General features: G+C 45.1%; 2 protein-coding genes across 2 annotated transcripts; both read left to right on the forward strand.

Annotated features, from left to right (window-relative positions):
* The first annotated feature begins 74 nt into the window (after positions 1 to 74).
* LOC124489207 (extracellular calcium-sensing receptor-like) lies at positions 75 to 4132 on the forward strand. Its single transcript, XM_047051896.1, has 7 exons — positions 75 to 178; positions 671 to 974; positions 1287 to 1625; positions 1986 to 2444; positions 2552 to 2779; positions 2898 to 3021; positions 3216 to 4132. The coding sequence occupies exons 1-7, from the start codon at positions 90 to 92 to the stop codon at positions 4130 to 4132; spliced, it is 2460 nt and encodes an 819-aa protein (XP_046907852.1). The 5' UTR covers positions 75 to 89.
* A 1848-nt stretch (positions 4133 to 5980) lies between these two features.
* On the forward strand, positions 5981 to 9088 carry LOC124489208 (extracellular calcium-sensing receptor-like). The gene is made up of 5 exons (XM_047051897.1): positions 5981 to 6256; positions 6461 to 7273; positions 7378 to 7602; positions 7875 to 7998; positions 8172 to 9088. Exons 1-5 carry the CDS (start codon positions 6008 to 6010, stop codon positions 9086 to 9088), a joined length of 2328 nt encoding a protein of 775 aa, XP_046907853.1. The 5' UTR covers positions 5981 to 6007.
* The last annotated feature ends 4927 nt before the right edge of the window (positions 9089 to 14015 follow it).

A 14015-nucleotide genomic window follows, 5' to 3' on the forward strand; every position in this document is an offset into this window, starting at 1 on the left:
TGCTCCTGGGAGCCTCCAGGGCCTCAGAGACCGTCTGCCGGAGGAGAGGGGCCTCAGACCTGCCCCAGCTGGCCAGAAAGGGGGACATCATGCTGGGAGGGATCTTGTCCTTCCACAGCAGCTGGAGAAACGTGGACCGCGACTACACTGACGTCCCCTCGGCTCTGCTGTGTGAAAGGTACCAACTCTCTCCACCTGGGAGAGAACCGGAAGGTTATGTATTTTTTTTTACAGTTTACTTTTGTATTCATTCTTTTATATGTTGCTTTTATCCAAAGAGACGTGTCAATAGTGCATATGAAACGTGAAGAAGAATATTAAGTGTCAGGATCAGTTGTCTTCTATTCGTGTGCTGGTAAACACACAATAAGGAGTTTAACTGCAGTCAAGGATCGTTATACACAGCATTGTATTTCACTGAGGGCATTGCTGTTGTATTGTACTTATTCATAGATATTCAAATAAAAATGACATTGAGAATGAGGGTTAGTTCATATGGGAATGGGTAAAGATTAGTGGTTAGAGTGTTTGACTGCAGATAAAGCAGTCCAGGTTCAAATCCTTATAAAAGTATGTTGCATCGGAAAGACTTTTGTTATTATCAGATGTGAGTTCCAGTAGTATTTTAGTACAGAAGAGAAGCCTGGTGTTTCAGGTGTGGCTCTGGCAGTCTAAATTTCAGGGCGTTCCAGGAGGCCCAAGCGATGATCTTTGCCATTGAAGAGATTAACAACAGCTCATCCCTCCTGCCTGGCATTACTCTGGGATACAAGATCTACGATTCCTGCGGTTCCATAGCCAGGGGGGTGAGGGTGGCTCTCGCCTTGGCTAATGGGAACGAGGACTCATTCCCGGCCTCATCCCCAGCCTCTAACTGCAGTAGACCAGCCCAGGTCCAGGCCATCCTGGGGGAATCCTCCTCCTCTCCCTGCATGGCCATAGCTACCGTCCTGGGGCCCTTCCGTATCCCTGTGGTGGGTAGTTCAACCACACAGAGAGCCTCTATGCTGGAACACTCTAAGCATGCTCTTTGCTCATCATTTAAAGCTGTCAATGCTTTCCATGGTGACATCTTTTAAAGCTTTTCGGCAAGGATATTTCCAGTCCAATTAGTCTTAATTCCAGCACTAATGCACTAATTCCATTTCAGATTCATAGAGGATGTGTCAGTGAGTCACATATTATAAATACTGTGTATTTCAAGGGTGAATTTCCAGGAAAATAGGTTTTCAGATCTGTAAACCTTCCCTGTTAAATCAAGGGTATGTGTTTAAATCTCTCCCCAGATCAGTCACTTCGCCACCTGCGCCTGTCTCAGTGACAAAGCCCGCTACCCCTCCTTCCTCAGGACCATCCCCAGTGACCTCTACCAGAGTCGGGCCCTGGCCCAGCTGGTGAAGCACTTCGGCTGGTCCTGGGTGGGGGCCATCCGGACCAATGACGACTACGGCAACAACGGCATGGCGGCGTTCACGGAGCAGGCGGAGCGGCTGGGAATCTGCCTGGAGTACTCCGTCTCCTTCTTCAGGAACGACCCCAAGGAGAAGCTGCAGAGGGTGGTGGACAGCATCCAGGCCTCCTCCTCCAGGGTCATCGTCTCCTTCATGTCCTACATGGACTTGGAGGTAAACACATCAACTTTATTGTGTCCGAATGAAAACCTGCCTCGGACTTCTGTGCTGCAGTTCGTAAAAGTAAAAAAAACATTGACACAAATCAATGCAGTCACACATACTACGCGTCATACATGTGTATGTAGAAACATCCTTCACACAACATACAAAGTGATAACCGCTTATAACACAAGCACGTGAACCAGAGTATTACTTCATAAAAATAATAGCCGTAATTGCTGCAAGGACATATTTGTTTTGGTATTTATTCCTTCTGCATTTTGGAACCCTGAATCTTTTACCAGAGGGGAGAAGCTGGTACTCTGAGTGGAGGATGTGAGACAGTCAGAAACTGCTCTGTGCTCGTTTAAGGTGCTGGTTCGCGAGCTGGACCGCCACAACCTGACTGGGTACCAGTGGGTGGGCACCGAGGGCTGGATCACCGACTCCTACACCGCCACCATGGAGGGCCACCACGTCCTGGACGGAGCCATAGGCCTCGCCATCCCCAAGGCTGAGGTCACAGGCATGAGGGAGTTCATCCTGGACGTGAAGCCCCTGAACACCTCCGGTAGCCTGCTGTTCACAGAGTTCTGGGAGGCTCTGTTTGACTGCAGGTTCCAGCGTGCAGCGAGCGGAGCGCAGGGGGTGTGGAGGGAGTGTACAGGGCAGGAGGACCTGACCGGCATGCAGAACACCTTCACGGACATGTCGCTCATGGCCATCTTTAACAACATCTACAAGGCTGTGCACGCTGTGGCCCACGCGCTCCACCGTCTGCTGAGCTGTGAGCAGACATGTGCCAGTCGCATGCAGCCAGACCCACACACTGTGAGTTATTTTATTGTTTAACATAGTTAATTTTGTTACAAAGGAACTTTGAGAGGCCAAACATTTCACTTTTTTATGTAATTTTTTTTCCTTTTTTTTTTTTTTAGATCTTAGAGGAGATTAAAAAGGTCCGCTTCCAGACCAAAGAGGGAGAGGAGGTGTATTTCAATGAGAACGGAGATCCAGCTGCCAAGTACGACATCATCAACTGGCAGCCGAGAGCAGACGGCAGCGTGGGCTTTGTGGTGGTGGGTCTGTACGACGCCTCCGTACCTGCCCACAGACAGCTGACTGTGAGGAACATCCCTCTGGTCTGGGCCCACAACTCCAGACAGGTGAGGCCTGGCAGCCGAGAAGCAGATCTCATGAAGGAATTCTCTTTTATATATGATAATGTGTTCATTAAGCAAATGCTTTCATTAGTAAGGTTGATTCGTCCTCTGTGTCCTGCAGGTCCCTGTGTCTGTGTGCAGTGAGAGGTGTCCCCCAGGAACTCGTAAGGCCGTGCAGAAAGGAAAGCCTCTCTGCTGCTACGACTGTCTCCCATGTGCAGAGGGAGAGATCAGCAACCACACAGGTGATGTGTGGCTCTTAACTAAAACCATTTTTTTTATATCCCAGCACACAAACAGTCACCCGCCTACAGGATACGAATCAAACAAACTTTAATTATGAAATCAAAATATCGGTCTACGTTGTAGGCATCCAGGCAACAGCATTCACCTTCACAATATCTAAGTTTCTATCTAATCGATTTCATTTATTTTTTAGATTCTATAACCTGTGAGAAATGTCATTCTGAGTTCTGGTCGAATGCGAGGAGAGAGAGCTGTGAGAAGAAGGACACAGAGTTCCTGTCCTATGAAGAGGTCATGGGCGCGCTTCTGACCTCTGTCTCGCTGCTTGGGACATGCATGACTGGTGGTGTGGCGTTCATTTTCTTCAGGTATAAGAACACTCCCATCGTCAGGGCCAACAACTCAGAGCTCAGCTTCCTGCTCCTCTTCTCATTGGCTTTGTGTTTCCTGTGTTCTCTCACCTTCATCGGCCGGCCCTCTGAGTGGTCCTGTATGCTGCGCCACACGGCGTTTGGGATCACCTTTGTCCTCTGCATCTCTTGTATTCTGGGGAAGACTATAGTGGTGCTGATGGCCTTCAGGGCTACACTTCCAGGAAGTGATGTCATGAAATGGTTTGGGCCTCCACAGCAGAGACTCAGTGTCCTGGCTTTCACTCTCATCCAGGTCCTGATCTGTGTGCTGTGGTTAACAATCTCCCCTCCCTTCCCCTTTAAGAACATGGAACACTATAATGACAGGATCATTCTAGAATGTGCCTTAGGTTCTGCTGTGGGCTTCTGGGCTGTGCTGGGGTATATAGGACTCCTGGCTCTCTTGTGCTTTGTCCTGGCTTTCCTGGCCCGAAAGCTGCCTGATAACTTCAATGAAGCAAAGTTCATCACCTTCAGCATGTTGATATTCTGTGCTGTCTGGATCACCTTTATCCCAGCTTATGTCAGCTCTCCTGGGAAGTTCACGGTAGCTGTGGAGATCTTTGCCATCCTGGCCTCCAGTTTTGGTTTACTTTTCTGCATATTTATTCCAAAATGTTACATCATATTACTCAAACCTGAAAAAAATACCAGAAAGAGCATGATGATGGGGAAAAAGGCTTTGAAATCCTTATGACTGACAGATGGACTGAGAATGTACAGTAAGGCATATTTAAAATTGATTGTTAAGATTTAAATTTCAACTGTATTAAGATGTTAAATGAATAATTAAACATTTTAAAAACCGACCGCAAGAGATGTTTTTATTGATAATCTCAAAATGAATATTAAGTGTATGAGACCTCATATAATGAGAGTTTTATCTAATTATTTATTTCGAATGAATGCAAGGAGAGAATAAACCATCAACAACACATTGTTACACCAAAGCACCATGACATTTCCATAAAAAAATATTAGATGAACTTAAAACATTTTTTTTCATGTTTAAAAATGTCTAGATATTTCAGCATGTCTGTCTTTTCATATGCCTATATTTTTGCATTTATACTAGTGCTGTCAGTTTAACGCGTTATTAACGGCGTTAACGCAAACCCAAATTAACGGCGTCAATTTTTTTATCGCGCGATTAACGCTTTTTTTGGCCTAGCAAACTTTGTAGTTTTTTTCACATGCTGTTGCAACAATTACCGACGTTAGAAAGACTACAACACCACACCGGATCTAGCTAGACCGGAAATAAAACAACAGGCACGCCACACACACTTGTTTGGCTTGCGAGCCGGCTAAAGAGTGGTAGCAAAGCCTGTTTACGGATATTAGACATTCTCTGGTAGTAGGCTAACGTTACGTTTTGAGTGGATGGCGAGCGTGAGACGCCGAAATGGATGCCAATAAGATTCTGAATGGAAAGTTTACTTTAAAAAAGTTGCCAAATGGTTCCATTGACAAGACCAAAGTGATCTGTGTGTTTTGTCGTTGTAAACTGAGTTATCATCGCAGCACGTCCAGTCTGAAATACCACTTGATGGCCAAGCACACAGCTGATGCGATTCATGCGAATTCTCCGCCCCCTCGTCAAAGCCAGGCAATTGCAATGTTGTTTTCAATAAAAAAAATGTTTGCACGTAGCAATCCGAACCACTTTTCCATGTTGATAAGAGCTTTAAAATGTGAAAAAAGAATGGGACAAAAAGAAATCAAGGGACATTTAGAATAGATAAAAATGTGTGATTAATTGATTAATCGCGAGTTAACTATGACATTAATGCGATTAATCGCAATTAAATATTTTAATCGTTTGACAGCACTAATTTCTACATCTCTGTCTATCGATATTTCTGTATTTCTATAGCTCTATGTTTCTGTAATTTCATAACTCTATGTCTGTATCTCTATATGTCTGTATTTCTGTACATCCACAAGTCTTTCATCCTCCCTGACTGAAGGCGTCACATGCTTGATGTTGCTGTCAGGTGTTTGGTGTTCTCCAGAGACCTGGTGCCCCAGCTTCTCCAGCAGTGTCAGGGCTGTCTTCCTGGGCTCAGGGTCTACATAAGGGCTGGGGCTGTGTGGCTGGAGGACCAGCCTGCAGAGAAGAGAGACCAGCAGTGAGAGCAGAGAGGAGCTGGAGACACCAGTCAGCAGAGCGAAGCCATGCAGAGGCTGGTCCTGTTGGCCCTGCTGTTTGGGCAGGGAGACCCCACGTGCAGGCTGCTGGGGAGGGCTCAGCCCCCAGAGCTGGCCCACGATGGGGACCTCGTCATCGGAGGCATCTTCTCTTTCCGCACAAGGCAAAACGGGGTCGTTGACGGCTACGAGACGATTCCAGACACACGTGAATGCTTAGAGTATGAGCCAGTATTTAGAACACATTTGTATGTTTTTCGGAGGTTAAATTTTTCTAATCAATATTTTCATTCATGTGCAATATGTTCGATCACTACCTATAACTTTTGTACTACTTAGTTACTGATCCCGTCTTTGCAATAACCTGACTGTTCAGTCATTTCTAAGCTTCAATTTCAGAGAGTTCCAGTTTGCTCAAACCATGATCTTTGCGATCGAGGAGATCAACAGCGACGCAGACTTCCTGCCAGGTGTCAGGCTTGGATACAAGATCTACAACAACTGTGGTACCATGGACATCCTGAGAGCGGCCATGGCACTGCTGAGCGGCCAGGAGACCCTCGTCGGTGACAGTAGCTGCAGCGACACGGTCCCCGCCATCCTGGGCCACTCTGGCTCCACGCCCACTATAGGATTCGCCCGGCTGGTGGGGAGATTTCAGATACCAGTGGTACGAATCACAGAAATATTACAAAACAGCCGAGACGCATCGCAGTCCTGCTCAGTTTGTGTTATGTGAATACTGGGGTCTGATATCTGCAGCTTGATGTAGATGCACTGTAGTTTGTAATCTCAAACTAGATCTTGATTGATACTTGCTAACTTTATCTTCCTTTTTTGTGTTTTATTGAAATGCCCACCTTCTTGAACACAGATCAGCCACTTTGCCACCTGTGAGTGTCTGAGCAACAGGAGAGAGTACCCCTCCTTCTTCAGGACCATCCCCAGTGACTACTACCAGAGCAGAGCCCTGGCCAAGCTAGTGAAGCACTTCGGCTGGACCTGGGTGGGGGCCGTGTGCAGTGACAATGATTACGGTCTCAATGGCATGGCCACCTTCATTCAAGCTGCAGAGGAGGAGGGAGTTTGCTTAGAGTACTCTGAGGCTTTTGAAAGTTCAGGGCCGATTAATAAGTTACTCAGGGTAGTTGAGATCATTAAGAAGTCCACTTCCAAGGTTATTGTAGCCTTTGTGACACAAAGGGAGATCAAGGTGCTGGTGCAGGAGCTGTACAGACAGAATATCTCAGGGCTGCAGTGGATAGGCAGTGATGCCTGGATCACGGACACGTCCCTAATTGACAGGCAGGAACTGGGTATCCTGGTGGGATCTGTGGGTTTTGCTGTCAGCACGGCTCACATCCCCGGCCTTGGGGAGCATCTGAAGAAGGTCCATCCCTCCCAGTTCCCCAACAGCATGTTTCTCCGAGACTTCTGGGAAACGGTTTTTGACTGCTCTCTGAATGAGAACGTGGAAAGTCATAGAATGCCGTGCAATGGCTCTGAGAGTCTCAGACATGTGAACAACGAGTTCACGGACGTGTCTGATGTGAGGTTTTCTAATAACGTATACAAGGCTGTGTATGCAGTGGCTCACGCCCTGCACAACCTGCTCTCCTGTGAGCACGGCCAGGGTCCGTTCACTAACAGGAGCTGTGCTGAACTCACACACATCCAGCCGTGGCAGGTGAGCAGTCACACCAACACACCATGGGCTCAAAACCCACACTGACAAAATCCCACTTTCTTTTTTTTCTATGTCTTAAAATAATTCTGCCATTCCGCCAATAGGTTCTACATTACTTGCAGACGGTGAATTTCACCACCAAGGGGGAAAGTGTTTTTTTTGACAGCAATGGAGACTCTCCAGCCAGATATGAGCTTGTCAGTTTGCAGCCAGCCCACAGTGGCACCATGAAAGCTGTGACTATCGGTATCTATGATGCTTCCCTGCCCGCGAGTCACCAGTTCATGAGACATAATACCACTGTTGTCTGGGGAGGAGGGGAGACCAAGGTAAACCTGACTTTCCTTTCAGGGATGAATAAAGTTATGTGTTATCTACTCTAATCTACAACAACAAAAATGTATAAAAGTAAAACTGTAGTATGAATACTAATATAATGAGTTTCAGTAATACTTATATCTTCATATTTACCGATAGGAAAACATTTCAAACTCTTTATTAGTTTTCTTTCTATATGGCAAAAGCAAATGTCATTAATATCCTGTAAAGTACCCGTCTGTTCAATGAGATACTATGTTTCTCCTTTGTCTTTGTGTGTCAGGTCCCTGTGTCTGTGTGCAGTGAGAGATGTCCCCCTGGAACTCGTAAGGCCGTGCAGAAAGGAAAGCCTCTCTGCTGCTACGACTGTCTCCCATGTGCAGAGGGAGAGATCAGCAACCACACAGGTGATACACACTCTCTGAACAGCAGAGACTTTAACCACACCATATTTGCTGTAAAAGGTTGTAAGATAAATCAAAATAATCCGTCTTTTTTATATCCCAGGCTTTATGCTATATGACACAAATGAAAGAGTTTGTCAGTTCATACTTATTTATTGTGTTTAAATGTGTTGCAGACTCCCTAGACTGTGTGAATTGTGCACATGAATACTGGTCCAACAGACAGAGAGACGGCTGTGTACCCAAACAAATAGAATTCTTGGCTTATGATGAAACCATGGGAGCAATCCTAGTCTTTTGTTCATTGCTGGGGATCTCTCTGACTCTGGGAACCATCCTCATCTTCTACTGTAGCAGAGCCACGCCCATCGTCAGGGCCAACAACTCAGAGCTCAGCTTCCTGCTCCTCTTCTCTCTGACTCTGTGTTTCCTGTGTTCTCTCACCTTCATCGGCCGGCCCTCTGAGTGGTCCTGTATGCTGCGCCACACGGCGTTTGGGATCACCTTTGTCCTCTGCATTTCTTGTGTTCTGGGGAAGACTATAGTGGTACTGATGGCCTTCAGGGCTACACTTCCAGGAAGTGATGTCATGAAATGGTTTGGGCCTTTACAGCAGAGACTCAGTGTCCTGGCTTTCACTCTCATCCAGGTCCTGATCTGTGTGCTGTGGTTAACAATCTCCCCTCCTTTCCCCTTTAAGAACATGGAACACTATAATGACAGGATCATTCTAGAATGTGCCTTAGGTTCTGCTGTGGGCTTCTGGGCTGTGCTGGGGTATATAGGACTCCTGGCTCTCTTGTGCTTTGTCCTGGCTTTCCTGGCCCGAAAGCTGCCTGATAACTTCAATGAAGCCAAGTTCATCACCTTCAGCATGTTGATATTCTGTGCTGTCTGGATCACCTTTATCCCAGCTTATGTCAGCTCTCCTGGGAAGTTCACTGTAGCTGTGGAGATCTTTGCCATCCTGGCCTCCAGTTTTGCTTTACTTTTCTGTATATTCGGCCCTAAATGTTTCATCATATTACTGAGGCCCAATAAAAATACTAAGAAGCATATCATGGGGAAGACCTCCAAAGACATCCAATATTAGCCATAGTCAATTTGACTCTTGCAAATAATAAGTTTGAAATTGTGACTAAGGTACAGCTAACACAACATACACTATTTGCATGTTGCTTTGAATAAAAGGATCAGCTAAATGAATCAAATGTAATGTAAGTGAAACCAAATTCAACTGAACCATTGATATCACATTACATGAGATAAATGTAGTTGTATATATTTGAATAAGTCCTTTAGCAGAGCTGATTATATGCCTATATGATTATATAATATTCCTATGAATACAAATCATTTTCAATTGTATGCCTTCATGGCCGTAGAAAAGTAATCTTTGGTTTTATGAATTTGATAAAACCATAAAACATGTTTAAAGTTAAAAAGGCCACTCATCCAGACAATGATGTAATGATTGTTGACAATAAAAAAAGTGATTTGTGAGAAGTGGATTGGATGTGACTTTCATCATCTAACCATAACATACACCTACAGACACACACACACAGACACACACAGACAGACAGGCAGGTAAATAAGCTAGCTGCCAGTTCAGACAGGTCGTGTGTGGCGGTGGTGTATCCAGGGACGGAGCTGACACACATGAAGCAACACAACATCCTGCCTCTCAACAACATCAACATCTCAGGCACCCAGCTGGCACTACCTGCCTCAGGGCAAAGATGATGAAAATCAAGAGATGGTGTTGCAACAGTGTACAGATAGGATCCAATAGAATCATCTGTTATAACCAGTATGGAATTACCCGTTTTTATATTACGTTCAAAAATAGTCAATTTCGCTGGGGTGCACCGGTCAAGTGTATGTAACATGTGGGCTGAGGCCGTACTGCAGGGGCCCTACTGCAGGGGCCCTACTGCAGGGGCCCAGGTTCAACTCCGGTGTGGGGTTTTCCTGGATGTCCTCGTCTCCCGTTCATATCCTGACTGTACCTGACCCAACTAAGCAGAAACACTCATACCATTTTTTTAAATATTTTATATTTGATCTGCAACGGGCGAGATTAAAGTGTTAACAGAACTTGGTTCCCACACACCTATTCCCCTGATGCCCTGTTCCCAGTCTGCAGTCGAGGTTGGCCTTCTCATGACATTTTACTGTCACAAAGATACATACAGCTCAGCACTACAGCTTCAGACTGCAGATCAAGAGGTTGCAGGGTTAATTCCCTCCCACCCGATATGGTGCTTTTGATCAAGGTGGAGAGCACAGCTCAGTGGTTAGAGCACTTGCCTTAAGATCAAGAGGATACTTATTCAATTTCCACCCAGTACCGAACATGACCAAGTGGTCATGGTGTCGTGTCTTCACCAGACTGCAGACATATGGCCCTTGAAGCAGCCCAACAAAACTCCAAACATCTCATTAGGACCTTCATCCACCTGAGTGAAGGTGTAGCTCATGCAGTGAATAAGGCTGGTTCTTGCTGTATGGAAACACACATGGGGGTTGTCAGTGTGCTTTCATAAGGCGCCTATACAAAGTAATGGGGATAAACAGGGTTTACAGGGAATTGGTAAATGTATCTTATTACGATGTTGTGGTTGAGATATGATCACTTGTTGTCCTGTGTCTTACAACAGACTGTTCCTTGGCACTTACCACTGTAGAAGCTGTTAAACCCTGTACCCTAGACCTTTATGATATCCTGCGTTATCATATGCCCGTCGCTGTGGACAAAAACTAAACAACTAAGAAATAATAATAAAAAGAACAAAACATTATTTTTTATAGCGCTTTTAAAAGTTGTATCTCAAAGCGTTTACAACATAAGAAATACAAATACAGTGAATATAAAGGACTAGCAAACATGCAATAAGAACAATTATTTTTATATTTTTTTAATGTTCTCTGCCAGCCACCGTCCTCTCAGCGTCTCTCCTGTGGTCGAGGAGCATGTTGTGGCCTCCTCAGGCTGCAGGGGGAAGAACAAGACGAGGACTTGGCCAACCAAAATCTGTTTGGCTGCTGCGGTCATAAAAAGGGGACAGAAGTGAGGACAGAGAGTCAGAGGCTGTTTATCAATCCTAAGAACGCTGAGAATGCAAGTACATTCTTTTGAAGAATGTTCTGGCAAGCCTCCCTGCGAGAATGGTCTTGCAAGGACGCAAGGACGGAAAATGAATTGAGATGGTTAGGGTTTTCATGGACTTGCAGCATTATGATAACACTGGCTAACTACAAAAACTAGATAACAAAGCTAAAAAATGGTCCGTCTACCTGTAATTTTACGTTTTCTGTAGCCCTTGCTAACTTACAGTACCTGTTAACTAGTGTCTGCACTGCACTGAGCTAGGTTATCGACAAGTCGGAGCAAATTTACAAATTAGCCGTTTCATCAATAAAATAAGAACATTTTTCAGCGACTGAACTGCCTATTTCTCGTCACATTTTAATTCAGATGCTGATTTACACGTTTAGCTGAAATATTAAAAGTAAAAAATTACTGTTGTGAGGTTTGTCCGCCTCGCTTGACATCTTGCAATGACTTCTGGGAAATCAGAAGCGTTCTCGCTGGTCAAGTCACCATCCGATGCATCCTCGATAAAAGGGGCGGATCAGGAACATTTCCGGGTATTTTTGGTGTTCTTGGTGACTTGTGTTCTTTGGATTGGAACCGTACTTGGGCAATAAAAGATGACGTCAAACGAGTTCGCAAGAACACAATAACGGAAAAAAACGTGGATTGATAAACAGCCAGAAGCCAGAGTGGAGCCATGACACTGGTGATGCTGGTCCTGTTGGCCCTGCTGTTTGGGCTGGGAGACCCCGCGTGCAGGCTGCTGGGGAGGCCTCAGCCTCCGGAGTTGGCCCAAGATGGGGACCTCATCATCGGAGGCATCTTCACCTTTCGGACGGGGTATGTGGGCTTACCCAAACCCCCGACATGTCTGAAGTAGGTGGTTTGTCCTAAACATGTGTTTTTTGGGGAATCGATATTTGCCATGTTGTTGCATGCCAGGTCTCAGGTGTGTTCTTTTCCCCCCAACTGACTCATGATGAAAGTTTATGGGTTTTGTCTTTAATATGAATTTCAGAGAGACACAACCTGCTCTCCTGTGAGCACGGCCAGGGCCCGTTCTCTAACAGGAGCTGTGCTGAACTCACACACATCCAGCCGTGGCAGGTAAGAGAGTTTCTACAACAGATCACATTATTGCTAAACTAGCTTCTCGGACTGCACTGTCTGTTAAATGAGACTGTTAAATGAGATACTATGTTTCTCCTTTGTCTTTGTGTGTCAGGTCCCTGTGTCTGTGTGCAGTGAGAGATGTCCCCCAGGAACTCGTAAGGCCGTGCAGAAAGGAAAGCCTCTCTGCTGCTACGACTGTCTCCCATGTGCAGAGGGAGAGATCAGCAACCACACAGGTGATACACACTCTCTGGTCCACTACTCTCTGAACTGTAGCAACACCAAACAGCAGAGACTTTAACCACAAACAAGCAGACAGGTCATACACAGCATACAATACTAGTATCAACAGTCTTTTCTAACGCTATTTTAATGTTTCTATCCAAACAGACTTAACTGAATGCCTGAAATGTCCTATTGAATACTGGTCCAAGGTCAGAAGTGACCGATGTGGTTTAAAAGAAATTGAATTCTTGACCTACACAGAAATCATGGGAATTGTTCTCTCACTTTTTAGTTTGATTGGGGCTTTTTTAACACTGACCACAGCAGCAATATTCTTCCAGTTCAAAGACACTCCCATCGTCAGGGCCAACAACTCAGAGCTTCCTGCTCCTCTTCTCCTTGACTCTGTGTTTCCTGTGTTCTCTCACCTTCATCGGCCGGCCCTCTGAGTGGTCCTGTATGCTGCGCCACACGGCGTTTGGGATCACCTTTGTCCTCTGCATCTCTTGTGTTCTGGGGAAGACTATAGTGGTGCTGATGGCCTTCAGGGCTACACTTCCAGGAAGTGATGTCATGAAACGGTTTGGGCCTTTACAGCAGAGACTCAGTGTCCTGGCTTTCACTCTCATCCAGGTCCTGATCTGTGTGCTGTGGTTAACAATCTCCCCTCCTTTCCCCTTTAAGAACATGGAACACTATAATGACAGGATCATTCTAGAATGTGCCTTAGGTTCTGCTGTGGGCTTCTGGGCTGTGCTGGGGTATATAGGACTCCTGGCTCTCTTGTGCTTTGTGCTGGCTTTCCTGGCCCGAAAGCTGCCTGATAACTTCAATGAAGCCAAGTTCATCACCTTTAGCATGTTGATATTCTGTGCTGTCTGGATCACCTTTATCCCAGCTCTCCTGGGAAGTTCACGGTAGCTGTGGAGATCTTTGCCATCCTGGCCTCCAGTTTTGGTTTACTTTTCTGCAAATTTGCCCCAAAATGTTTCATTATATTACTGAGGCCCGAGCAGAATAATAAAAAACACATAATGGGTAAGGCAACAAAATATGTTGGCTACAGATGATGTATACGGAAACTTAGGAAACAGGAACCATGTCCAACTAATAATTACAACGCCACTGAAGTCATTTTATTGTGTAATAAAAATTTGCTGCATTGTTAACTTAATAAACAATCTGTTCCTTCTCTTATGTGACTGCATTGTGCACAGTGTCCATCATCCACCGGATAATCCTCACAATCCACTTCCTCATTATAATATAGTTATCAGAAAGGTCTGCTGGGTAACAGATGCTTTACCAAAGCAGGAAGTCAACAGGTCTTTGTATATCCTAAAATATACAGTTTGATTTTAAATATGTGGATTGGCACAAATAATCCATGATACCTTGACAATGTCTATATACTTAGTAGTAATGCAGGTAGTCATTACATGTTTTTTTTTTATGTTATTAATTCAAAAGCAACTTGCATATAGTTCATTACTTACAGTATATCTTAAAATTATCTTGATTTCCAAATATAAATTAATGATCAATATCAAGCAACATGTGTTGATTGTAAAGCAAAATGAAA

This window comes from Hypomesus transpacificus, unplaced genomic scaffold, assembly GCF_021917145.1.
Source record: "Hypomesus transpacificus isolate Combined female unplaced genomic scaffold, fHypTra1 scaffold_186, whole genome shotgun sequence".
NCBI lineage: Eukaryota > Metazoa > Chordata > Actinopteri > Osmeriformes > Osmeridae > Hypomesus > Hypomesus transpacificus.

Coding starts and splice junctions, on each gene's coding strand:
- LOC124489207 (XM_047051896.1), top strand. CDS start 90: ATGCTGGGAGGGATCTTGTCCTTCCACAGCAGCTGGAGAAACGTGGAC. Junction 2,445..2,551: donor TGCAGCCAGACCCACACACT/GTGAGTTATTTT, acceptor TTTTTTTTTTAG/ATCTTAGAGGAGATTAAAAA. Junction 2,780..2,897: donor GGGCCCACAACTCCAGACAG/GTGAGGCCTGGC, acceptor TGTGTCCTGCAG/GTCCCTGTGTCTGTGTGCAG.
- LOC124489208 (XM_047051897.1), top strand. CDS start 6,008: ATGATCTTTGCGATCGAGGAGATCAACAGCGACGCAGACTTCCTGCCA. Junction 7,603..7,874: donor GGGGAGGAGGGGAGACCAAG/GTAAACCTGACT, acceptor TTTGTGTGTCAG/GTCCCTGTGTCTGTGTGCAG. Junction 7,999..8,171: donor AGAGATCAGCAACCACACAG/GTGATACACACT, acceptor AATGTGTTGCAG/ACTCCCTAGACTGTGTGAAT.